General features: G+C 32.1%; 3 protein-coding genes across 3 annotated transcripts in view; 1 reads left to right on the top strand and 2 right to left on the bottom strand.

The window, feature by feature from the left end:
* Window positions 1-242: 242 nt before the first annotated feature.
* On the bottom strand, window positions 243-8,836 carry LOC123657822 (AP-1 complex subunit sigma-2). The gene is made up of 5 exons (XM_045593331.1): window positions 8,644-8,836; window positions 7,908-8,086; window positions 6,577-6,685; window positions 4,989-5,126; window positions 243-1,015 (listed from the first exon to the last, which is right to left on the bottom strand). The coding sequence occupies exons 1-5, from the start codon at window positions 8,644-8,646 to the stop codon at window positions 971-973; spliced, it is 474 nt and encodes a 157-aa protein (XP_045449287.1). The 5' UTR covers window positions 8,647-8,836; the 3' UTR covers window positions 243-970.
* A 6,014-nt stretch (window positions 8,837-14,850) lies between these two features.
* Window positions 14,851-20,849, top strand: LOC123657992 (F-box only protein 9). The gene is made up of 11 exons (XM_045593471.1): window positions 14,851-15,066; window positions 15,677-15,814; window positions 16,161-16,355; window positions 16,991-17,141; window positions 17,505-17,653; window positions 18,090-18,253; window positions 18,569-18,763; window positions 19,022-19,157; window positions 19,246-19,362; window positions 19,732-19,963; window positions 20,638-20,849. The coding sequence occupies exons 1-11, from the start codon at window positions 15,064-15,066 to the stop codon at window positions 20,658-20,660; spliced, it is 1,503 nt and encodes a 500-aa protein (XP_045449427.1). The 5' UTR covers window positions 14,851-15,063; the 3' UTR covers window positions 20,661-20,849.
* A 5,350-nt stretch (window positions 20,850-26,199) lies between these two features.
* The window catches only part of LOC123657991 (diacylglycerol kinase theta), a 36,623-nt gene continuing 36,025 nt past the window's right edge, over window positions 26,200-26,797 (bottom strand). Inside the window, exon 19 of the mRNA XM_045593470.1 lies at window positions 26,200-26,370. Within this exon, the coding sequence (XP_045449426.1) occupies window positions 26,200-26,370 (171 nt within the window). The remainder of the gene's footprint in view (window positions 26,371-26,797) is intronic.

Raw genomic sequence — 26,797 nt, 5'->3', positions numbered from 1 at the left:
TTCAGAAAATGTAAACCTTAACCGTTTTTTACTTTAAAACCCTACAATTTCCCAACCTCATATCACCCGTAATTTATTTTTCCTTTTATTTTCGTTGCATTCTCTTCCTTTTTCAATGGGTTTCAGCCTACTATAATTTTTTTCATTTTTTACCATTTTCAAAGGTTGAAACCACTGGTATATAGAGTAGCTAAATAACAATTTAAGAACGCAATATAGGTATTTAAAAACAAAACCAAAAGTTATAATACTTAATCAGATATTTACTTGTAATTAGATTATCGATTAAAGATTGATACGAACGCCATTTAATTATTAGAGGAGATAAAATAATCATATTATCATATACATACTTTACTTAAACGTAGTAAGTTAATTACAAGATATATATGTAAAAATATAATTATATTTACATTATCGATAATTTTGTGTTAATATGATTTTCAGTCACTACATAGATAAAAAATTTAAAACGACCTTAGTGAAATAATTCGTTCGTTTTAATAAAACAACTGACGACAAGAACTTTCATTTGACCTTAAAACATTTACGCAAAGGGCAACATTTATATTAAATTAAAAAATATATATTTATATTTTTGGGAACGATACGCTTAAGCAAAATTTTGTAATTATAACTAAATATTTTATTTATCTAAAGGACAATTAATAATATCCGACTGCATAAGCTTTTAACATTTTATAATTACAACATTTTAATATTATAATTATTATAAAATTAAAACACGGAAAGTATATAATTTGCTTAAATATAAAGAATACATACCTATCGTATATACGTAAAAAGTAAAAAAATACTGCCCAACCATATGTATAGAATTAAAAACCTTTAAGTACATATTGAAAAAAATTGTGCAAATATTTTATTTAAAATTACATGTTATTTGTACGTATCCTTTACCTCTAAGAAATGTACAAAACAAGTCTTCATCTTGCTCGAAGTCGCTGGTTTATCCAAGGCCGTGGTCTTCGAAGAAGCCCTGCGGCGTCTCCTCCTGCAACAAGGGTCATCACTGAGCCAGTGTCGCTCGTGGCCGTGTTAGCCGAGCATCGCTTTTCGACGAAATAACATTAATACGTCACTAAGGGCAAGTACACTTTCGTTGCTCGGTTTCTTTACTGTTATGTAAATTCATAAATAAATAAAAGAAAAAAGAAAAGAATTCACGTTAAAAAGGCAAATAGAATTATTAAAATTTTATTAAATGAATTAGACTTCGAGTGGGATATTATTTATAAAAATAAAGAAAAATAAATTAATTAATCAATGTATTTAAATATGAAACTGCATTAATTACTTAGAAAATGTTTAATTGTTTTAAAAATATACACACGATTTTATATAAAGATATTTATGTAAATTTTTAGATAATTATATCATCCAAACATTTTTGTTACAATACACGAGAAATACACAAAGGAACTCCAAAGAGATCTAACTAAAAACATTAAATAAGTTTAGTATTAATATTGAAAATTTGTCATTAAATATTAAAATATAGTAATAAATAAACTGATTTCATTAAAAACTATATATGTATTAACTTTATAAAATGTGAATTTATCATTAAAATAACAAGATCATAAAATTTTTATAAAACAAAATAACAAAAATAACAGAAAAGTCATAAATTCGTATTACATTTAACTAAATAGAGAAAATTCGTTGCACAAATTTTGTTAGTAAAATAAAATATTTGGTCCATTGCAAATATTAGATTAAATGTGGAACTTTACTGAACTTCTATGCAACATTATGTATTTTGATAATGGCAATTTTATTATATACAAAACAATATACCTTATACTATTACTGTTAGTACACAATCTTCACTTTTTCAAATTATGTTTTTAATACAGAAAACATAGGAATCTAATAAAATATTTAAAATAAGAAAAAACAAAAAGGCAATTTTTTTAAAAATCGCACCAAAATACTTTCACATACTAATTGTACATGATACGTGACTGGTATAAAAAGCACTAAGAAACGTCCTTATACGCTGACTCGGAGACTATCACGACGGTTTCCGCAAGTCGCCGGCAGGAGCGAGGGCTCAGAGGAGACCCACCTCGCGTAGAGCTCCGTCCACTGCCTCGTCCTACCCCACCAATTGGCATGTACACAACCAATTCATTTATTACCAAAACGATTTCATATGCTGATCATAATTTATGTTTCCTCAATACTGTTATTTATATATATTTTATAGATGAAAATTTTATCATTAATTGATGATATTAAAAAATATTACAGAGCTCAAAGCAAAGTTAAATACTTGTGGCATGCTTTTAAAGTTAATATGATGTAACCCACACCTCAACAAGCATTGTATCTTCAACCCAAACCACTTTCACAGTAAGACGGGAGTACCATAGCATGAGCGAAACAATTCATATTACACACTTTGATTTTACAACGATTATTAGTTAATGATACCGAAAAGTTATAATAAAACAATATTTAAATGTTAAAAAACCTACTCCAATGCTAAATTGTAATAAAAATATACTCATGCTAGTTAGGTTTAGGAGTGGAGCCATGCAAGAAAACAGACTGTTTTAGTTAAAACCAGTGTATTTAAACATCCCATTACAGTAAACGAATGAACAGCCAGACAAATAAATGACATTGATTCATATACATCATAATTGCTATTAATAAAAAAAAAATGGTTTAATACTATAAATCAATGTCCTCATTACATTTATTTTATTCCTAAGCTACATATATACTAAGCATATAATCATTGAGCCCAATCAACACAGATAATGTAATGAAACATAAACAGTAGATAATAAATATTGACAGAAGCAATGGCAACTTCATAAAGGTCTAATTAAGCTCGACTGTTATTTAAAATTTATTGAATAACTTAGCTCGAGTGATACTAATATAAAATAGCCTATGTTTTAATGTTAAATTGTTACATATACTACCGGCGTTATAATGTGAGCATATGAAAAATTAATCTTACGTCTATAATTATCTATTATACCTAATAAAATGTAAAATTATCGTTGTGTTGTGATTTGAAAATGTAACAAGTTAAGAAGTAACTAAGGGATAAATTATTTATATTGAATAATAATTATAAAATAAATCAGTGTGAAAAAAAAAAAGTTACTATCATTTGATTTTTGCATGCATGCATTATAAAAAAATTAAGCAGAAGCAAAAAACTGTTATCTACTTCTACTAAAGAGGTTATATATTTTGACATAAACTCCTTTACACATCTCTTTATACTTCATCTCATAAAAGTCTAGATTTTAAAATAAAAAAAAACAATGAGCAGCAATTGTGTTTTATTGTTCTATATATTCAAATTGTAACGATGTGAATAATGTTTGAATACTAAAAATTTTAAGGTATATATTTTTTTAATTAGACGCTGACATAATAATATGCAAAAGAGTTTCTGTATGTATACAATACTGTTAGCTCAGTGTAATCTGTGGTTCTCATCAATGTATCAGCCCATCGTTCAGGTCCTGACCGCCACCAGAGCATGCATTTGTCACACCAAAACAGGATATATTAGCAGAATGCAGTGCGTATAGGGGGAAAGCTTAGAGGTTTTAAACGGTCAGACATTTTGCCACTTACAAGCAGATAAATAAGAATAAATCGTTAACATATAAATGTCTAGTAAGAAACATTGTGACAAGGATATAATAAATATAATTGTATTTTTTGTATAATTGGTTTTTGACTATCAGATAGTGTGTGCTATTTGGAATTTTGTGAGTAAGAATCCTTAAATATAATAAAAAAGAACATAAGTATGCAATTAAATAGATATACATTTATTTATATATAATCAAAACTCGAAAAATACGTGGTAAGTACTAAAATTTTATTGCATTAATTCAACTAAAATGACAACATTAAAATTACTTATATTTGATATGGTTGATATGCAAATTTTAAAACTTGTCGATAGACAGAGTTGTGACTTAAACAACATATTACTAAAACTGCATTATATATTTTATTTTTATAATTGAAATAGTTTTGTTTTTAACAAAATTCTGAGATATGTATATATGGATGTACATAATATACCTATAATTACACCTAAAAGGCAGTGCTCCTACGATAAATTAACGTCTAGTCTTCCGAAGGTACTAACTAACTAAAAGGCACTACACAGGCCACTGTCCTATCAAACTGGTCCACATTATCATATTACTTTTACTCATACATAAATTGTTAACACCGAACCTCATTAAGGCATGACTAGATTTTAAAATTGAAAATTTTGAGATTACATCTGTTTTTGATTGACATATTTTAGAATAACAAAAACAGATACTCTTTGACTAAACATAAAATTTATTTACTTTTTATTGCACACCTTTTTTATTAATTGTTTCTTTATAATAAATAATATTAATTTAAGAAACTAATGTAGTGATTTCTCCAGCTATACCATATTTAATTTTTTAATTTTGTGGTAAACCTTTACCTATATATAAAACCATCCATAACCTAAATTTCCTAATATATTTATTAAAAATTAACAAAAATTGTTATACTGCAGTGAATCGTCAATTTCATTTATTATAAAAAAAGTTATTGTTAGCAAAAAAAGCTCATTGATATTAACATTAATGTATATTTTGAAATAAGAAAAGCTTTTTTTAAATTTTATGCTTTATATTCTGTTAGTGAAAAATTTAGCAAAATGGGTAAATATTTTGTCTGAAAATTCAATTAAGCCTCGATATGATGTTTTATGGTCCCATAATTATTTTAGCATGTAATCAAATCTTAGATCTCACACGATAAGTCATGCAACATAAAATCTTTACACACAAAACATTAGAAAAAATTTATAAAAAGAAAATATAGGATGGATACAATATTAGCAAAAATCTCTTGCTTTTGTATAACTCTCCTACTAGGATACTATTACTTTCGTGAATATAAATTCACACAAGTTCATTATCCTGGCTACTGACCTCTTGTAACAGATCCTGGGCTGCAATCGCTTTGAGAACATTTTTCTTGCTTGTCTCTTGCAGCTCACCGCCTAACACCAGCTCGTCAAGGATGAAATAAGCCTTCTCAAAGTTGAATATGATATCCAATTCGCACACCTGTAAAGTAAAATAGAAAGTTTCTTATTAAAAAAATATTTAATATTGATGTGGATTTACTTGATTATATTATTAAAACGTATTGCATACATATTTCAAACTGTTTAGAACCATAACTAAACCCTAATAGTACGTTTAGAAAGATAATTTCTTTGATAATTTATAATTTTTATCTGGTAAGCACATGAGTAAAGGTCGAGCTTACTTAGAACCTTAGACTATAATATTTCTACTAATATAAAGTCAAGAAAAATTCATAAGTACATACTTGACTTTGTCACTGATAAGACGGCTGTGTAATCCTGATTAAAACTTTTATTTAGAAATTAACTTTCATTTTTTTAATAAATAAGCACACTCAAAGGCCTCCACTAGGATTTAATCCTGTGTTGGTTGTCCGGAAACACATTCAATACACAAGCACAAACACCAAGACCACAGCAAATATCGGTATGTAGCCCGGAAACACCAGGGCAACAACCATTCGCCATTACTTTGACCGCTGCACTAAAGCGTCATCAAGTAACTGTAAATTGTACTTTACTATATCATATTTAACAGACTTCCAAAAAAGGAGGAGGTTCTCAATTCGACTGCATTTTTTTTTTTTTTATGTATGTTACATCAGAACTTTTGACCGGGTAGACCGATTTCGACAAATTTTGTTTTAATCGAAAGGTGGTGTGTGCCAATTGGTCCCATTTAAATTTATTTGAGATCTAACAACTACTTTTCGAGTTATATCTAATAATGCGTTTTTACTTGACGCTTTTTTCGTCGACCTACGTTGTATTATACCGCATAACTTTCTTACTGGATGTACCGATTTTGATAATTCTTTTTTTGTTGGAAAGGGGATATCCCTAGCTTGGTACAATGATAAGGAAACCAGGATCTGATGATAGGATCCCAGAGAAATCGAGGGAAACTCTCGAAAATTCGTAATAACTTTTTACTTGGTGTACCGATTTTAATAATTTTTAATTTAATCGAAAGCTGATGTTTATCATGTGGTCACATATAAATTTTATTGAGATCTGATAACTACTTTTTGAGTAATCTTTGATAACGCGTAGTTACTTGACTATTTTTTCGTGGATCTACGTTGTATTACTTGTCGATGTAATTGAAGTCGGTTTTTTTTTCGTTTGTGAGCAAACACAATTATTAAACTTAAAATAACCAACTTTAATAAGTCTTTCATGTTTAGAAAATTACATTACATAAAAATAATGTAAGATAAAATAATAACAATTATAAAATGTTGATCAATATTAAAAATAAAATATTATATGTACTTATAATTATGCAGACATGATAGGGAAAGGCTTACATTCTGCACTGTACTTATAGTAACTGATAATAATAAATGATACAACTCATTTCCTACTAAGTTCTTGTCATATAAGTCTTTCTTATCAGATGAACAAAATATTTAAAAGTAACATACACTGCCAAAGTATTTATCCAAGAGTTCCACGTATCTGTGGATCAGCTCCAGGGTGAGCAGTTCATTGTCCTCTTGCTCCATCGCACAGCAGAAATATAATGAGGCATATCTGGAACATTTAAATTTGTTGTGTTAAATTAAATCTTTAAGGAACTTCTACTTACCTATAAGGCAATGTCTTATACAAATATAAAATACAAATGTATTTTTAAATTATGTGTGTAAATTTCTTAAACATTAGAAAAATACTAACAAAACTATCTTCATTTTTTTAAAAATATGATTAGGCTGGCAAACAAGCATATTGCTCATTTGATGGTGATTACTGTAGACTTATAGATGCCTGTAACACCAGAAGCATTGTAAGCTCATTGTCAACTCTACCCCCAAGCCTTCCCAGAAGACCTGGTTATATAACTAACCACAAGAACACAACATTAATTGAAAGCAGTATTATTTAATTGTGATCTTCTTTAAGTCTCTAGGTACTTACCTAGTCGGGCTGCTCCAAATTTGGAGTATAATAACATTAAAAAGGAAAGCCCAAATATAGGGCTAGATTTCAGTCAAATATATCAAATATGTCCAGCACCATTTTTAGATAATTTGTTAAGAGTATATGAGATTGAAGAAAATATAGATATTTAATATCATACAAATATGTTTTATTTTATTTTGTTACTTTATCTTCAACTGGATTTAAATAAATAAATATACTTACAGCTTGACAAATAAGTTGTGAAAATAACTAAATGGCAGTACCACCAAGAACTTTTTTAATAGGTACCTACTATTAGCTTTTATCCTATAATAGAATTATATTTCAATATAATGAAGCATTATGCAGGTATATTATAACCTAATAAATATGTACATTAAATGTTATGCCAATCTATAATAGTTAAAAGATACTGTTGCAAAAATTTCTTCCATCTGGTAACGGCATCAGAACTTTTTTGTCAAAATTAATAAGCTATATTTGAAATACACCTATTGTTATACTCAATATCTTATTATTATAAATGATTGAAAAACTCGGAAAAGGCCTTGAATTATCTTTCTTTCATGAACATTTTAATAATATATAAAATAGCCAAAAAGTTAAAAATATATATATTTCTGCAATAATGGCGCCATTTTAAATTTTTTTCCCAGATATCTAATACTGTTAAGATTTTAGAGCACTTTGACGTCCACATTGGGCCTGAGACACTATGGAGAGTGGGCTTTTTACTTTATGTATGTACAATTGTACATACTAATCTCTTTGGTAAGTAGTAAGTTAGTTATAAATTTGGTATACATTACATAGACAATTATGTACAAGTCACCTTTTATATACAACTTTCACATCTTTCCACTCCAGGAAGGAGCACATTTTCGGTTTTCGTGCCAGTACAGTGGTTATAAGCTCCCTAGTAATCTTCTTCTTTAGCTTATCTGGATGGGCCACATACCACTTCTGCAGCCTTAGCTTGCCTTGCCGGCTGAATAACAACATGAATTGCATCTGAAAGGTAAATTTTATGATTCAGCTTGTAACATCCAACTGCTGGGTATAGACTACGAATAAAAACAGGGACTGACGACTTTACGTGATCTGCGAGGAACGGTGGGGACATCCACAAGGACAGACATATAAACCGAAAAGAAATATTTGTACAAATACAAAGATCCATTCTAAATAGAAATCTAACCCGCAAACCGTACCACTACTCCAGAGTGATTGTTTAAAGCATTGTTATCATAAATATATATATTTTTTTACAATAATAATTAATAACTTAATAAATTCATTACGTTTTTGAGCATCTTTTAGTTTAATTGGCACTAATCCTTTTTAAAGCATTACAGACTTCCTTTTTAAAACAGTACAGAATTATTAACTTTAAATTATCAAATCATGCAAATTTAAATACCGAGTAAGAAGATAACCCATAATTTTGCACATATAAAAAAAATAGGTATTGTAATTTTTGTAGTTATTTAGTAGCTTTTATATGGTAAATTGACTCGTTTTATTATTATTCAGTATTGACTCGTTGTTGAAATTGTTTTAATACTTGCCATTTTGTCAATCTAAATGTTCTATTACTTAGATATCTTGCGTCACTATAACACTCAAAGGAATATTTACTTAAGCTTTGATATCACATTAAAATCATTTCAAAGTAATCAAAAGTTGTAATATGGGATTTATTAATTGCCAAATTACTTTTTCACATAGGTAATTTATATCGACCATAGGCATTAGGCAGGCAATCAGTTGTTGTTTTAAAATTTATCCCCAATAGGGAAAGGCAAAGGACTATAATCCATACAGCCTAGTCTGAATTTGTAAGTTTCGTTCTGATATATCAAAAGGCCGGAGCCAAGTCTGAAGTAACTTTATTGTTCTTCTGATTCGATGACTGGTAGAGTAAGGCCGAAACCAAGTCTGAAATTTCATATTTTCGTCTACTCTTCTTTGTCTATAAGTGATAGGCGAGGTCGAAACCAAGTCTGTAATAGGCCGAAGCCTGAAATATCAAAATAAAATTTCACATCCGATGAATGAAGGTCCTGATCCTGTTTCAAATATCATTGATAGTATTGCAAATAAATTCAAATATACTAGTATAGTTATCCAAATTAGTCAATAAATCTTGTGTATTGCGCGGGACATTTTTTGGTCCAGAAGTTGATAACAAGTTGGCTATAAATAAGAGGCGTTCCAGATTAAAAGCGGAGCATTCAAAAAATATGTGATCTAAAGACTGTGTAGAGTTGTTGGTGCAATGTGGGCAAACGGGCGATGAGATGATACGCATACGATTCAAATGTGCATTAAATCTGCAATGTCCAAATCTCAAGCGGCATAGTATTGTATAATATTTTCTGCTTCTATGTTGATGCGATTTAGTAAACCAAGGACTTTTTCCAATATCTTGATTTATCTGAGCATACCAAGATCCTTTTCTTAACAAGGTTTGTCGCCAAAGATCACGCCAATCAGATAGGATTTTTGATTTAATAGCAACTAATAGATCAGTGTATGGTACGGCAACAATCTCATCAACAGGGCTGCCGCTGTCACTGTCAACAATTGAACGTGCCAGAAAGTCCACATGTTCATTTCCCCTTACTCCTATATGTGAAGGTGTCCACAATAATTTGATGTTGTAGTTTCTTCTGGATAGTTGATAAAGGAGATGTCTTATTTCTAAAATGATGAAGTTTGTATTAGCACTGAATTGATAATTATCTAAAGCCTTTAGAACGCTCATACTGTCAGTAATGATCAGCCAATATTGATTAGTTTGTTTTTTAATGAATTCTAGGGCAGCAGTAATTGCTAGAGCTTCAGCTGTAAATATTGATATCTCCTTTTTCAATCTGACGCCTTGGCCAAACTTCAGATGAGGTACATAATAGGCCATGGAAACATTTATATCATTTTTTGATCCATCTGTGTAAACTTGTTTGAACTTATCAGAGTATTGTGCTATGAGGTTGTAAACTTCCTGGCGCTCTTTTAGCTTATGGTCAATAATAATATCGATTTGATTAATAAGACAGTCAAACTCCTTTTCGTAACACATCCAATTGCTAGAACTGTGTATTTTGTGTTGGTTATTTAGATTTAACATGAATGAATATTCGAAGAGAATAAATGGGTTATTAGAAGTTAATGGAGCATTTATAGGATATTTACTATGTAAGTAATTAAGCTTTTTAATTAGAGGATGATTACTAATGGAAAACAGTTTTAGCAAAAAACAGTATTTCAAATATTTAAATCTAAGGTGTAAAGGGGAAATGTTGCACTCGACCTGTAACGAATTAATTGGGGTTGTTTTCATGGCGCCAGTGATAAGTCTCAGGCTGTGATTTTGAATAATATTTAATTTGTTAACCAACTTGTCATTAGCAGAAAAACATAGAAATCCATATTCAAAATGACTGCGTACAAGAGATTTATATAGGGTAAGAAGGATTTTTGGATCAGAACCCCAATATGTTTTTGCAAGAGACTTTAAAATATTAAGAGCCTTAAGAGCTCTATCAACTATGTGGTCTACATATTTGTTCCATGATAAATTATTCATGAATATAACACCTAAAAATTTAACTTCATTTGTGATAAGAAGAGATATATTATTATAGTTTATTTTAATTCTTTCAGACCCTACTTTATTAAAAACTATGACTTTAAACTTTTCAAAGCTAATGTCCAATGCAAGATAATTAAAATAAGAATTTAATTTAACTAAAGCTTCGTTTAACTTAAGATTTAGGGTAGTTATATTATTACTAGAACAATAGACTACCAAATCATCAGCAAACTGTAAATTGTATATATGAGAGCCTAGAATTAAGTTTAATCTATGTATATAAAGTGTGAAAATCAATGGACTCAAAATGCTACCTTGACATGTACCTTTATGAGAAAGCCTTGGACCAATAAGTCTATTATTATACTTAACAAATACCTTCCTACTGTGCAAAAAATTAAAAATCCATTGTATAACTTTTACAGGTAAACCAATCGCAGCTAATTCCGTGGATAGAATATGATGGTTAACATTATTAAAGGCTCCAACTACATCGAAGAAAACTCCAGCGAGAGCTTGCTTTGATTGTATAGCATTATAAATATCAAGATGTAAGTGAGCAATGCTCTCCCTTGAAGACCTGCCTCTTCTAAAACCAAACTGATTAGAAGGTAAAATATGATTAGACTCTATGAAATGTTCCAATCTTTGTTTTAAAAGTTGTTCAAATATTTTTCCCATGCAAGAAGTCAATGCTATAGGTCTATATGAATCAAAGTTAAACTTGTCCTTGTTGGGTTTTAAGATAGGTACTAAACAATCAACCTTCCAATCCATAGGAATAAGATTATGCTCCCAAAGAAGATTCAGGATATTTAATAAAATTAGTTTAGATTGAGAAGACAGGTGTTTAAGCATTTTATATGAAATGTAGTCAAGGCCAGGTGTAGAGTCTTTTCTGGATGAAATAGCAGAATTTAATTCGACAATGGTAAAAGATTTTATAATAAAATTTTGATTAGGAAGAATATGGCAGAAAGAATTAAGATTAAAGGCTGGCTCTACAGTATCTGGAGTATATTTTTTGAGAAAATCAAAGATCCAAGAATAGTCAGAGTTGTTATGGGAAGGTGGAGAATAGCTTTTGTTAAATTTTCGCATATACGTCCAAATGACTGATATAGGAGTCGATCTGTTAAATTGTTCACAAAGTTTTATCCAACTGTTTCTTCTCTCATTTCTGATAATATATTTTTTGGTGGCTTGTAGTCTTTTAAAATTAATGTAATTAGCCTCAGTGGGATCAGATTTAAAAGTCAAATAAGCGTTTTTGCTATTTAATACGGCTTTGGTGCAATTGAAATTCCACCAAGGAAGAAGTTTTTTTTTTTATTTAAGTTAGAAGGAGAGCATGAAGATAAAGCTGTATTAACCAAAGAGTGCTTAGAAATAGAAGATGATTTCCACAGTGCTGAGTGTAAAATATCTGTAAATTTTGTGTAGTTATGAAGGGGGTCTTGTGTATCAAGAGAAAATTCAGTGAGCAATAGTTGGACATTTAAATTATAAATGTTCCAATCAACGTTGTTCAGGTTAGGGAAGCAGGGTAGTGAGCTACTATTGGGAATAGGAGTGGCATTGTAATGATTGTTATTAAGTAAAATTTTTGTGATTACAGGAAAGTGGTAGCTGCCTAAGGGATCGTCATGTACTGACCAGTCACACTCTAGAGCCAATGAAGGTGATACTATGGTTAAGTCAAGAGCATTCTGTCTCCATATGTGCGAACCAACAGTGGTCATACTTCCGTCATTAAGTATAACCAAATTATTGTTATTGATAGACTCTAAAATGTCTTTGCCTCGACAATTAGAAGTAGAACAGCCCCAGGCTGAGTTTAGGCCATTAAAATCTCCTGCTAGGAAGATTGGTTCTGGTAAACTTTTAATTAACCTGTCTAGTTTAGATTTAGAAAAAGCAGGATTGCAATTAGTTGGACTGTAAAAGCTTATGATAGTAAGTTCTTTGTTGCTAGAGTATTTTATACGAACAACAACATTTTGAATGGAGTCATCATAAAAAGTATCAATTTTAGAATAAGAAATAGAGCTATGTATTAATATGGCTACGCCATTGTGGGTGTTTCCTGAATCAAGACGAATTACATTGTAATGACGTATCTTAAATTTTTGACAAGGCTTTAACCAAGTCTCACAAATTAACGCAATGTGAATATTTTTGTCCAAAAAGAAATAATTAAAAATATGTTGATTGTGTAGAATACTCTGAGCATTCCATTGCACAATATTTAAAGTATCCATAAAGTACAAATTATTTATTAGTAACCTTTTTTAATGTATCTTGCAGGACATTTTTAATATTTTGGGAAGAGATAGGTATTTCATTATTTTTGTTTAGTGTTATAAGTTTTACTAAAGCTTCTGTAATAGATTTGAGTATTATTTCGGAATTTAAAAGAGATAAGAACTGATCAGTTTTGTTTAATGATGGAAAGTGAGAGCTGTTTAAAACATCAACAAAGCTTTTTTTCTGAAATTTATCTCTGTTAAGCTGGATTTTTTCTTTTTTAACAGGGCATGCAGGGGATATGGCAATGTGATTGCCAGAGCAGTGACAGCAACTGGCTGCAGTATAAGGAGTCTGACAATCTTTAAAATTGTGACCTTCGCCACAAATGCTGCATCTTTGTGAATTTTTACAGAATTTTGCAATATGACCATATCTTAAACACTTTAGACACTGCTTTACTGGCGGGATGTACTGCCGTACTTCGAACCGCCAGCTGTTGAGGTCCACACTATCTGGTAAATTGGGACAGGAAAAGGTTATAGAAATTGTTTTTGTGGGGATTAATTTTATTTCTCCATTTTCTCTTACACGTCGCATAAATCTACGTATAGATATAATATTTTTCGTGCTAGTTAGAGCTGAATATATTTCTTTATTGGATAATTCTATAGGCACATGAGAAATTACCCCAGTGACCTCTGTAGCGGCAGCCGGAAGGGAAGCTTTAAGTTTGTACCCATCAAGATATTTTTTGTTGCCTAAGACCGCGTTAGCAAAAGCAGGTCTATCAAAGATAACTCCAACTTTACTTTTATTAATGCGTTTTAGTTGTTTCACGCCTTTATTATATTTTTTTATGCTATTAGCGAGTGTCATCATGTCTCTTGTTCCGATTGGCTTGTCAGCCTCTGTACTCTCCAGGAATACAATATAGTCAAAATTACCCCCGTTCTCAGGGTAGTGCCGCACGTAATCGGCTACCCGAAACGGGGCATACCTTTCGGCGTCTGTTAGCTCAACAGATTTTATGGACTCGGAGTCGGAGCTCAACGAGTCGTCCTCAGCGTTACCTTCCTCCTTCTTTTTCCTTTTCTTACTTCTCCCCATCTCTTGATTAATTTATAAGTATTTATTTATAAAAAACTCCAGTGAATGAATTATAAAATTAATAAAATATTTTTGAAAAAAAAAGACCGCCTTTTCACTTCAAAGTTCCCGCGCTTTTTCTCACCAGCTAGTGATAAGATAACTGACGTTTTTCGCAGGCAATCAGGCATTAATTGACAGCCAGTAGCCACAGTGTATGATATAAACAGGAAAATATTGCAATTGCAATGACGATTGATGTTGACAGAATAAAAAATTGTGATTAATAATATAATACACAGAATACACAGATTTCACACCATGACAGAGAGGACTTTCAAATTTCAATTTTCAAATTTTAATTTTAAATATATTTTAAAAGTTGGAGACTCTATAAATAGTCTACAGAAAAGTATTTATGTTATTAAACAATATGTAATGTATAAGTAGCCTTTTTTAGACTAAAGGGTCAAAAAATGTGATGAACATTCAATAAAAAGGATAAAAAGGAAAAATTTGCTTTGAAAGTTAATGAAAAATTAAACTTCTAATTTCGAATAAATAACTACATTTGTAATACGTAGCTAAATTGAAAGTGGATTATTTTTTATTAAGAATATACTTTTATTTTATTGTGTTTAAATATCAAATCAGTACCAAAAATATATTAAATTTTTATTCGTTTAATTATATTTACAGTTTTCATTAGTGCCCAGATACTGCGGTGATTTCATCAATATCACGTTTAATTCAAATTACGGTATTTAAAAATGCTAAGTAATAATCATTACGAAATAGAAAATATTATCAAGATCTGATAGGTATGTAGGTACCTAGTACCTACTGAAATAATTTTCGTTATCATATATCTTCAATATCTTGTCACATTTGTCATCAATTTGTCATTTCTAAATGTCATCAATATTTGTACGCATTAACTCGAATTTTTAATTCATAGCATTGAATAACCTATTAAAATCTGATATTTATCAGTGATATTTTAATGAAAGGAACATTCATAAATTAACCAAATAAATATAAAGAAAAAAAAAAAAAAATGGTAAGCCTACCTTTGACATTTTCAATATATATTTTTAATATATTAAACAATATGTTACAAATTGGGATCTGATACTTATATCAAAGGATCAAATTCTGCTGCAAGCTTCTGTGTCATAATATTTGTTGCTTAAATTTAACATACCATTTATAATAAACAAACTTTTACTTCTATATGTATCTTTTTATATGTAACACGGCATATGAAGCTTTACATTACTTTTATATTATTATTTTAGTGTTAACATAATAGTAACTAAATATTAGCCAATTGAAAAATAAATTTACATTTGTACATCTTTTGTTAGAATTGCTATTTATTGTACTAGCTTATAGTCTATTATCAAAAAAAAAAAAAAAAAAAAATATAAAAAAAAAAAAATATATAAAAAAAATATGTATATATTGTCTGGACCGATTTTTATGAAATTTTGTGTGCATATTGGGTAGGTCCCTAAGTTATAAGGGGGCAATTAAGGGGGTTAATAACATATATGGCAATACAACGTTTCGAGGGTCAGCTAGTATACATATATCCTTTGATTCTTAGTCCGAGACATATATTTATAAATTTTGTATTTTTCACAATGTAATTTTGTTATATTTTAAAGGCATCTGCAACTGGTTCTGGTTCGGGGTCTGGCGGTGCTGGTGACTGCGAGGGAGAGGAACAGGAAGATTCTTCGTCCTCTCACCGCTCTGTCTTGGAAACCAGGGAGGCACTGGATAGACTGAACCTTAATGATGTGGTTAGTTATGTATATCTTTGTAAAATAAAATTAAATATAAATTAATAAATATGTAATTGTAAAGCCTATAGATACCTGTAACACCAGAAGCATCACAACCTAATTAATAAAAATATAACAATTACAAGTTACCCTCACACTTGAATACGACTGATAATTATATTGATTTTTTAGTTTTTTAAAATTTTTCTTTTTTATATTAAATTTTAATTATTTCAGTTTTTTTTTTACAATATTTTTACAATTTAAAAAACTTTTCATAGTCATTCTTTCTGCCATAAATATTTCTATATCACTTGCCTCAACTTAATAATTGAAATTTACCCTCAACAACAAAAAAATGAAGAATAATTTAAGTATAATACTAAAAAGTACAATGTTTTACACTTCACAGAACAAAGACATTGAAGATGAACTTGCAGTTTTCCGTCAGCAATGGCAAAGAGAATTGGAATCTACTCCTTCCCCATACAAGGAGAACCAAACTCCAGCTAAGAAGGAACCTAAAATTTCTGAAGCACAACTTACTGATGAGGAAAAGGTATATTGACTAAACAATTGATTAATCGATTGAATGGTTTAATGGCTTTCAGTTGTGTCAGTCGGGCACGGTTAATACCGCCAATATCACATAGAGTGGAGGACACGAGAAAGAGATTGGTCGGTGCAGTTGAGATAAATTAAAACATGTGTCTTTATTTGCAAAAAAAAAACTGACTGATTGACACTGACAAGTAATACAATGTAGCTAGTCAAAAAACAGTAAATTAAATACGAATTATTAGAAATAACTCAAAAAGCACTGGCACAGATCTCAATCAATTTTAAGGGGATTACATGCTTCATAGCTTTCGATTTCAAAAATAATTATCAAAATTGGCTAGTCAAACTAGTCAAGACTCAGTAAAAAGTTTATTTGGAGACAGAAACAAAAAAAAAATCAGTATAATTGAGAATCAACTGAATTTTAACAGACTTGAAATTAGTAACAAATGTAATTAAAATAAACAACCTTGATAATGGTGTCGTTTGTGTAATTATAAGGATACTATGTAAAATTTTACTATGCAATTGTTTTCTTACTCAATAGATTGAGGCACTTATGCAATTGTTTGTTGTCCTGAATAGCATAAAATAAAACCTTTTATATTTTTAATGTGAAATTTTGATGTTTAGGCCAAACAATTGTTTCTATGTGGTGTAGAAATGGAGAGAGGTGGACAGTTGTATGAAGCCATTCAACACTACAAAAGAGCTATTCAGATTCTGCCTGACGTGGAGAGCAGACTGTATGATGGTTCTGAATTGAGAGCTGACACTCCTGAAGGTATTGTGAAGTTAAAGAGTTGTTGCTACACTCATATTAGTCTAATTATCAAAATCCTTTTTGCGTTTGTAAGCTTGCTAATTGAGAAACGTTATAGGACATAATCTTATTAGGTAATATTATAATTTGAATAAATTTTTAATAATTTGACTATTAGAACTTTATAAACATTCGTTGAACTGCATTGGACATTATAGATTTGTCATATTACTTACTATTTCTAATTTATATGTTAGTTCAGTTCAAGCTATTGCAGTTCACTGCTGGACATAGGCCTCCCAAACTTCGCGCCAGCCACCCCGGTTTTCCGCAATCTTCTTTTTTTTATGTTAATAATAGTTTAATAAATAATTGTTGTTTTAGAGGAGTCAGTAATTGTTGAACCAAGCCATGTGGAACAAGACCTGGACAGTGATGATGAAGATGCAGTAGAAGGGGAGGATTTACTCTCCAGGCTGCAGAGAATAATGGCACGCAAGGGACACCTATGCGAACCAGAGTATCCAACTAAGGTAGGATGTAAAATGCTTGTAGAGCTCTTTTGGCATTGCAAAACGATGTATTGTAGTTGTATTGTAGTATGTATTGTAGATGTATTGTAGATGTATTGTAGATGTATTGAAGTTGTTGTAGATTTTAGTCTAATCTCTAACATTTTCTTATTGAGTAATTTTTATAAATCATTCACTTCTTGAAAAGCTAATAGAAAATATAGTTGGTCAGTTTTCTCACAATATAATTTATTGCATTAATAAATAAAGGCCTTGCACTCAACGTCCGCCACTAGGACTTACTCCTTTGTCGGAGGTCTGGAAACACATGCAAGTACAAATGCCCAGACAGCAGCTAACTTCTGTATTGCCTATATAAATGTTTACTATGAGAAATTGTTATTATTCCCTTGTTATTATTTAGTTTACTTTAATTAATGTTGTTTTGGTTGGTCAGGGTGCTCATATCTCGTGGCTGCCGTACGAGGTGGTGCAGCTGGTGCTCCGCTGGGTGGTGGGCGCCGACCTGGACGCCGCCGCGCTGGAGCGAGCCGCCGCCGCCTGCCGCGGGCTGTACGTGGCGGCGCGCGAGCCCGAGCTGTGGCGCTGCATGTGTGTGCGGTGAGGCGGCCTCCGTGGTGCTTGTCGCGTGTCGCATGTGTCGCATGACACACGACACACGCCGCGTGTCGTGTGTCACCAAGACATATACCGTTTGCCGTGTTCTTAGCTTTTATATTGTATGTGTTATTCATTGTTGTTGCTAATGTTAAAGCTTAAAATCATTTAAACCTTACATTTCCAAAAAGAGACAGGTTAATTAGTGTTGATTGCGCATTATAGTTCAATAACATCAACCACACCAAGGTTGCAATGTGATGATGAACATTCATTTACCGAAAGAAAAGCCCGTTCTAAAAAAATTTAATTTTCCAGAACATGGGGTATCGAGTGCGGAACACCCCGCGTGCACGGCTACATGAACTGGCGGCACATGTACATTGAGCGACCGAGGTTGAACCTACACGGCTGCTATATCAGCCGGACCACGTATCTGCGTCACGGGGAGAACAGCTTCCAGGATCACCTCTACCGGCCTTGGTACCTCATATACTACTACCGCTATCTGAGGTAAAGAAAAGATATTTTGCCAATACTTAACTCATATAATTACAGTGATAGAGAAGCTTTAAATGATGCGATAATAATGAAAAAGGACAGAATTATAGTGACGTAAGAAAAAATGAGACAGAGAGAGATAGAGAATGAGATGGATTTTAGAGCTTGAAAGTGGGTAGTTAGAAAAAATCTCAAATTAAAGTTTTTATGTGAGTTTTAGTTATAAATATAACTTAGTAAAAATAAACATGTAAATTATACATGTTTTAGGTTCTTCCCGGAAGGCTTGGTACTAATGTGGACAACTGCTGAAGAGCCAGCGGCATGTGTTGGGCAACTCAAGCATCGCGAAACCAAGAATAATCTCGGAATAATGTCTGGACATTACCGGCTTGTTGGTGACATGGTGCGTACACCCTTAATACTCATAGAGATATTTATTTTTGCCCACTTGTGGGAAATTTTATTAAATAGAAACTTTGCTGTCTTTCCAGGTTGTGATTGTGATAAAAAAGGACAAAAGTGAGAAAAAGCCTTCACAGTCATCTAATACGCGTTTCCGCTCCAGACGTAAGGAGGTTCATGAGCAACATGAGCAAGTGTTCCATATGGTATGATATTTTTACTGTTTTCCTGTATAGTTAAATAAATTTTTTGAAAAAAAAAAATGTCATCATCATCATCATTACAGCCTATACAGTCCACTGTTGGACATAGGCCTCCACAAGTTACCACGCTGGGCAGGCGGGTTGGTGACCGCAGGGCTGGCTTTGTCGCACCGAAGACGCTGCTGCCCGTCTTCGGCCTGTGTATTTCAAAGCCAGCAGTCGGATGGTTGTCCCGCCACCGTTCAGCTTTTCAAGTTCCAAGGTGGTAGCGGAACTGTGTTATCCCTTAGTGGCCTCTTACGACACCCACGGAAGGAGAGGGGGTGGCTATATTGTTTGCCGCCGTAGCCACACAGCAGCTCGCCCCCGCAGGAGCTGCAGCTGCGCAGCGTGCGGCGGCGCCGCAACTGGCAGCTGGTGTGGCGGCGCTACGCCGTGTGCTCGCGGCGCGACCAGTGGTCGGCCTTCGAGCTGGCGCCCAGCAAGTTCCCGCCCTTCGCCTTCAGCGCCGTGCGCGCCTACACCGCCGACGCCGGCGCGCCGCTGACTCCGGCGCCGCCCGGCCCGCGCTGCGGCTGCTGGTCGGTCGCCCGCTCGCACTTGCGTATTGCCCGTTTTTCATTTTAGCCATGCAGTCTTTTTTAGTAGCGCATTTTCTGTTCTCGAAGGAGGTGGTTACTCAATTCGACCGTATATATATATATATATAATGTATGTTCGGGGATAACTTCGTCGTTTATGAACCGAATTTAATAATTCTTTTTTTGTTGGAAAGGAGATATTCCAGGTGTGGTACCATGATAAGGAAACCAGGTTCTGATGATGGGATCCCAGAGAAATCGAGGAAAACCCTTGAAAATCCACATAACTTTTTACTGGGTGTACGGATTTTGATGATTTTTAATTTAATCGAAAGCCGATGTTTATCATGTGGTCACATTTAAATTTCATCGAGATCTGATTACAACTTTTGGAGTAGTGGATCTTTGATAATGCGTATTTACTTGACTATTTTTTCGTCTACCTACATTTTATTACTTGTCGATTGAAGTCGGTTTTTTTCGTTTACCTGCAAATACAATTATATTCAAATAATATTATATCAATACGTCTCGTATTAATTGATATAATATAATTTATTACTTTGTTAGTATATTCCCTATTTATACTCATTATATTTATACATGCGTCGTTGCGGTTGAAATTATTCACCAATATTTTCTTTCCTCCTTACCATATCTGCTATACCTAAAATTTTAAATAATTTTTTTTTTTCAGATTTCGAAAACTGCACCAGCTAGTAAAATTGATATATTATTTTCGATTGCTGTTTTAATATAGAATCTAAGAGTCGTCTCGTAAATGCTTCTTATTTTTTTAGAAAATTTAAAATAAAAAATATAAATAATAAGGTTCTATTGCACTCTTTATTCAAGTATCTATTTACAGAGCGTGAAATGTTTTCTAAAAATATATTAAAATGCTGTTGATAAATGACTTTTTTTTGGATGCCGGTTACCATAAAACTTGTCATCGGAATTCTTTCTTATCTTTGATTTACTGATGGAATTAAATTAAGTCGTTTAACTGCCTCACTTAGTGCTAGCGGAAATTTCCCATACTGTAAACAAAACGAGTGTGCTTTAGACCACACGACTGAAGGAATACTTCTATAGCAATAGGCCTGCACTGTGTCTTAGATATACGGAATGTAACTGGCTATAAGAGAAAGAGAGGCAGGAAATGTGTGCATGAACCTCCCTCTTGCTCCGTTCGCTTTGCCCGATCACACTTTTCGTAACGCTCTCATTACGCATTCACCAGCTCATTCCCCAAGCCAAGCGTTTGTACAAAAGTTTTACTTCAAACAAATTGTTCTCATAAGTCTTATAATATCGAAGTCAGATGTCAAACAGTTTAGCAAATCCAAACCTGATGAATTGATCGAACGGGAATCGAAGCCTTGACTGAAGATACTATAAAACTTTGAAATTGATGGTTGTGTTATGAAATAATAAAATATGTATATTGTATATTATTTGCATCTGGATTTGTATTTATTTTAATTCTATATATTTTGATAAATGTTTGAAAATTCATTGTAAAATGTAGCATTTAATATATGTTGTTTTTTGAAAAAAAATCTTGTTATGAATTGTTGTATTTTTATGTGGAAATACTATATTTTGAAACCTTTTTTTTATCTGTATCGATTTGTAAATAAAATAGATGTGAGTTGTTGAACAAGATTCGTATTTAAGGGAGAGTTCACACGTTTAATTTGTGGATCTTCGTATTTCATCTACAGAATGGATGGACAAAGGAAATAAAATTAAATTACGTGTACTATATAGGTACAAATTCTAAGATGTATACGTAAAATCAATTATATAAAAGCCTTTTTTGGCACAAGATAGATGAACTGAACATAAACTTAGAATTCTATTTGACTATTTTTTTTAAAATATAGTTTACAAATAATATTTAGTATTAACGGTATAATTGAGTATCTCGATCGTTGTACAATCTCAATTTGTGCTCCTTGACGCAATATTAGTTAAACCTTTTACCGTTAACTAGCTTTGCCCCGCGGCTTTACCCGCGTTAATTTGAGGAAAAATGCCTATAGCCTCCCTCGGTAAATGGGCTACCCAACACAAACATAGTTTTTCCAATTCGAACCAGTCGTTCCCGAGATGAAAAGTGCGTTTATACAATCAAACAAAAAAAACAAACTTTTCAGCTTTATAATATTAATATAGACTAAGCTAATGTGCGGTAACCTTAGCTGTTTTTGTCTTGATACGTGGTTTTATGTGTGCGTATATGTATAATACGCGCTGTTATGTACAGTATTCGGCCTTCATTATTAAATTGTGTGCAGAGGTTTTTTTTTTTTTTTAAATTTGGAATAATAAGAAATTGTCATATAAACTTGATTTAGACTTTATTGTGCAAAAACTTATTTGACTGTCATATATAATGTTACTTAATAATTAATGTATATATGTATTATATATATACTTAAAACGTTTATATGCCAATCCTCTGTCCACAGGTTGTCGGGACTAAATCGATGCTTTAGCGGTAAGACCGCCTGTTGCAACTGATGCAACTATGTTAGTTCAAATGTAATTGTGTATTGGTATGAAAAGGTATAAATAAAAAGCCTGACTATTTTTTTTTCTCTGTCTGCAATAATCAATGTAGCTTACAATCTCAACCACACTGATCATTCTCCTTCGTGTCTCTTCTATCCCACGTGACATTAGCGAAATCGACAGTGCAACCTGGCACAACTGAAAGCCATTAAGCCCAAAAATAATAATAATAATAAATAATAAAGAACAACGCACACAGCAACACGTGCTTGAATAATCTGAAATATGTATTGAATTTCACTCAACTGTTTGTCAACGGTGACTTCGTTAATCACCTGCTATTTGTAAAAATATATATGTATTATATTATTATATCCCATGTAAATAAAAAATAAATGTAGTAAAGTTAAAATGTTATGTAAGTTTAAACGAAAATATAACTTTCGATTTTTATTTTTTATTTTATAATTGTAATTTTAATTCACGTTCACAAAATACTAATGAAATATAAATATTGGTAATTTTAAATTGTTTTCAGTAAGTCTGCGATTGAGTGAATCTGTCATGACCTTACGCTTAGCTTTTTTTTATTATTATCTGTGTGAACTGATGAAGTACAAATTTTGTCCTGAATACCTGGTATACACTATGGGATAAGCTTCACAGTATTTTACTTATGAATATTAAATGCATACGAAATATTAAAAAACAGTGCATACTGGCTGCCAGTTACTAGTACTGAAGTTGCCAGTAAACTTTAATCCAGCCAGCCAGCCAGCCAATGTCATCGTGTAAACTAACTTTAACACATGATATTCCTAAGTAAATTTGCTTTTGCATATTAGATTTAAAAGAATATTTACTCAAATTAAAGCAAGCTAAAACGCAGACAGATGTAACGATTAATGTTTTAATAAACTTTTTTTTAAGTTTCTGTTAAATGTTCTAGTTTATGGAAAATAAAAAATAAATTTTCAAAAATAAAATTTTTTAATGTCCTTAATTTTAATTTTTTTAAATTTAAATTAGAGTTGATAAATGATTAATACTAATGTTTTACGAAACTAGTCGAGATGTTACAAATAGGACACATTCTAAAAGGAAAATTTGCTCTTGTATAATGTCTGTACGTAAAAAGAAGAGGAGGTTCTCAATTCGACAATTTTTTAAAAATATGTTAACACTTCTAATAGCTTTTTACTGGGTATTTGATGTCGGATGTCGAGTAGTCCCATTTAAATTTGCTCGAGATCCGAGAAATGTTTAAGTTAGCTCATTTTAAGTTATCACTACCAATGCGAATTAATTAACTTATTTTTGTCGATGTGATTGAAGTTAGTTTTTTACGAGGGCGAGCAGGCATAATTAATAAGTAATAAATAAATATCTACACAATACACACACGGTCGTCTGTTCCTAAAGTAAGCAACTTAATACTTGTGTTATATGTCACAGCCGACTGGTATATAGCTACATTCTTTTTTTCGATAAACATACTTATAAATAATACATGTATAAATAAATATATAAATTACATCCAGACTCGGAGTGGGAATCGAACCCACAACCCTCGGAGCAGAAAGCAGGGTCACTACAAACTGCGCCAACGGGCTAGGCATAAATATATTATTAGATGAAAGTAAAAATAAAACAATTTCGAATTTAATGTTTGTTTTTACGTATAGGTAAAATGCATGCGCCTATTTTATACTTGGGACATATGGAAATTTTATTGTTATAAAATTTGAAATTTTTATCTCTAAATACATTTATAATTAAACAATTATTATTTTTTAAAATTTTATATTGATAAATGAATTTTTTTCAGACTATTGATTTTTAATTCAATAATTTAAGGTGAGCAATTTTAAAGGACAACGAAGTTGAATTGAGCTATTGAAAATCTATCGATTAGTACTTTTTTTTTTTATTACAAATATCATTATTTTGCAGGCTGAGGTTGGGTTTTCTTACGTATTGGCTATTGTAAAAATCGAGTAACTTTTCACGTCCCTAGTACGTATGCAAAAAAAAAATCATTTGAAGAAAATCGACTTCTAGCGCTTGATTCAAAACGCCATGTTAATAAACAGAGACCTAAACCCTCAGCTTTACTGCCGCACTTGCTCTAGGACATTTAAAACTAAATGTGGATTAGCGAGCCATATTAGAGCCCATCAGAGAAATTAGTCATGACTCCCTGGGTCGCCGTCATCGAAATAGACTACTACTACTACTACTACGTATGCTAATGGGCAAAAAACAAAAAACGCCATTGGGCAAATTTTTTAAATTAAATTTGTAAATAAAATCGTCTCGGATAAATTTAGAGGAATGGGAAATCTGCATAAGTCTAAAATTACACTGTTATAACACATTGAAATTATTTATTCCATATTTTTATTTCGATAGATAATGTTATTATATCTATAGGTACAAATAAATAAATTTGAAGTGTCTGTTTGTGATATTAAAATAACTGCTTTTTACTAAATGCATATGGATGTATACATGGTACATATACCAAAATAACATTTTTTATAATTTTTGTCTATCTGTCTGTCTGCCTGTTTGTTCCGGCTAATCTCTGAAACGGCTAGACCGATTTTAAATAGGCTTTCACTAGCAGATAGCTGATGTAATAAGGAGTAACTTAGGCTACTTTTATTTTAGAAATTTATGTATTTTAGAACTCTGCGAACTGAATAATAACTTTTTTGTTAAATTACACGTGGACGAAGTTGCGGACACAGCTAGTATTAGTATATTAAATTAAAATTGTTGAAGTGAGAAAGATTCCTTCTAGAGTTTTTTATTAGGCTATCTTCTTTGTCTTACAGTAGATAAATTGTTGTAAAAAAATTATGTGGTGTCATGGGACACCAGGTAGGAACGAAGTTCCTTCGGATAGTATAGCAGCAACACAATTTGAAAAAAAAATATTGAATTGTCTTATATATTTTCTAGTTCTTGATTTTTTTTTTAATTTTTTTGATTGGTTTTAAATTAAGTACATAAAAGTGTTTAGGAAATTTAGTATTTTAGAAAATAACAAATATCGTAAAATAAAATAAATCAAACAAAATAATAATAATAATAATAATTCAAAATTATTAAGTGAAATAAAAAAAAAACATGTCTTTATTTATTTTTGTCGACAGTATAAAATTACATAAATAATTTAAAAAAAGTTTACTAGTAATGTTTTAGTTTTACAAACGTCATATTATACAGTCGTGTGACTGATATTACGTCACTTCCGTTATATATTTTTCTTAGTTTTAGTATCACATTTTTTTTCAGTTCGGTCGTCCAGCCAATTGTCAAGCCTGCCGTAAGGAACTTCGTTCCAATAAATGGAAACATTGTTTTTTTCTGTTTTTAACGTTAAATTTATTCGAAAATTTAGATATTAATAATACTAGAAATCTTATTTTGCTTGAGATCAACGTATTCGGAATAGAGGCGTTTAAATAAAAGATATCGTTACATATTTAAATTTTTATTTTATACACATTCTCAAATCGTATTCGACTAGAAATGAAACAACGTCTAATGACTATAAATTTATTTTTTTTTTTCAATTATAGTTATATATTATTTCTTTGGTAATAATTTATTTACATATTCACGATATTACATTATCGAACGTTCTACAACTACTGGTGGGAATCCACCCCGCGAGCGCCCCGACAGCCCTGAGCCCGGGGCGTCAGATGAGACGCTCGCTGAGCCAGATTCAGGAGTCCGGAGGAGCGCGCGGCGGCGGCGGGGGGGCCGGGGGCGCCCCGGGGCCGGCGGGAGCCGGGGGGCCCGGGGGGCCGGCGGCGGCCCCGGGGACGGCGACGGGCGCCAGCGCCGGCTCCGTGCTGCGCCGCCGCACCTTGCCGCGCTTCTTCAGCATGGTGGCCTGCGGGCAGCGCGCCACTGAGCCGGGCCGGCGTCACGGGCCCGCCGCGGGGCCCGCGCCCGACCCGCGCTTCGTTTTCTTCAGCATCGTCGCCTGCCGGTCACACACACCCGCTCACCTCGGCCCGACTCTCCCGTCCCCCCGGTGTAGGATTTTACAACTGCGACCCTGCCCTACTCGAACTACCGTTCTAAAATGATCGACCCTGAAGCTCTACGTTCTCGCGTTTCCATGCTTCCTCTTATTAATGGATGATTTTTTACTATTTTAATTTATCTAAACCCTTTTGCTAGTATTACAATAATATATCTACAGTTTAACATATAAGGACTATTTGTCTGTGTAGGTATTTGATATCTGACGTAATATTCTATATCTGATTAGCCCGAAACGTAACTTTGTAAAATCTCACACTCGAATGGACGGG

The sequence above is a fragment of the Melitaea cinxia genome, chromosome 11, assembly GCF_905220565.1.
Source record: "Melitaea cinxia chromosome 11, ilMelCinx1.1, whole genome shotgun sequence".
Classification (NCBI taxonomy): domain Eukaryota; kingdom Metazoa; phylum Arthropoda; class Insecta; order Lepidoptera; family Nymphalidae; genus Melitaea; species Melitaea cinxia.
The sequence above is the reverse complement of the archived record's forward strand: the minus strand, read 5'-3'. Positions and strand labels throughout refer to the sequence as shown.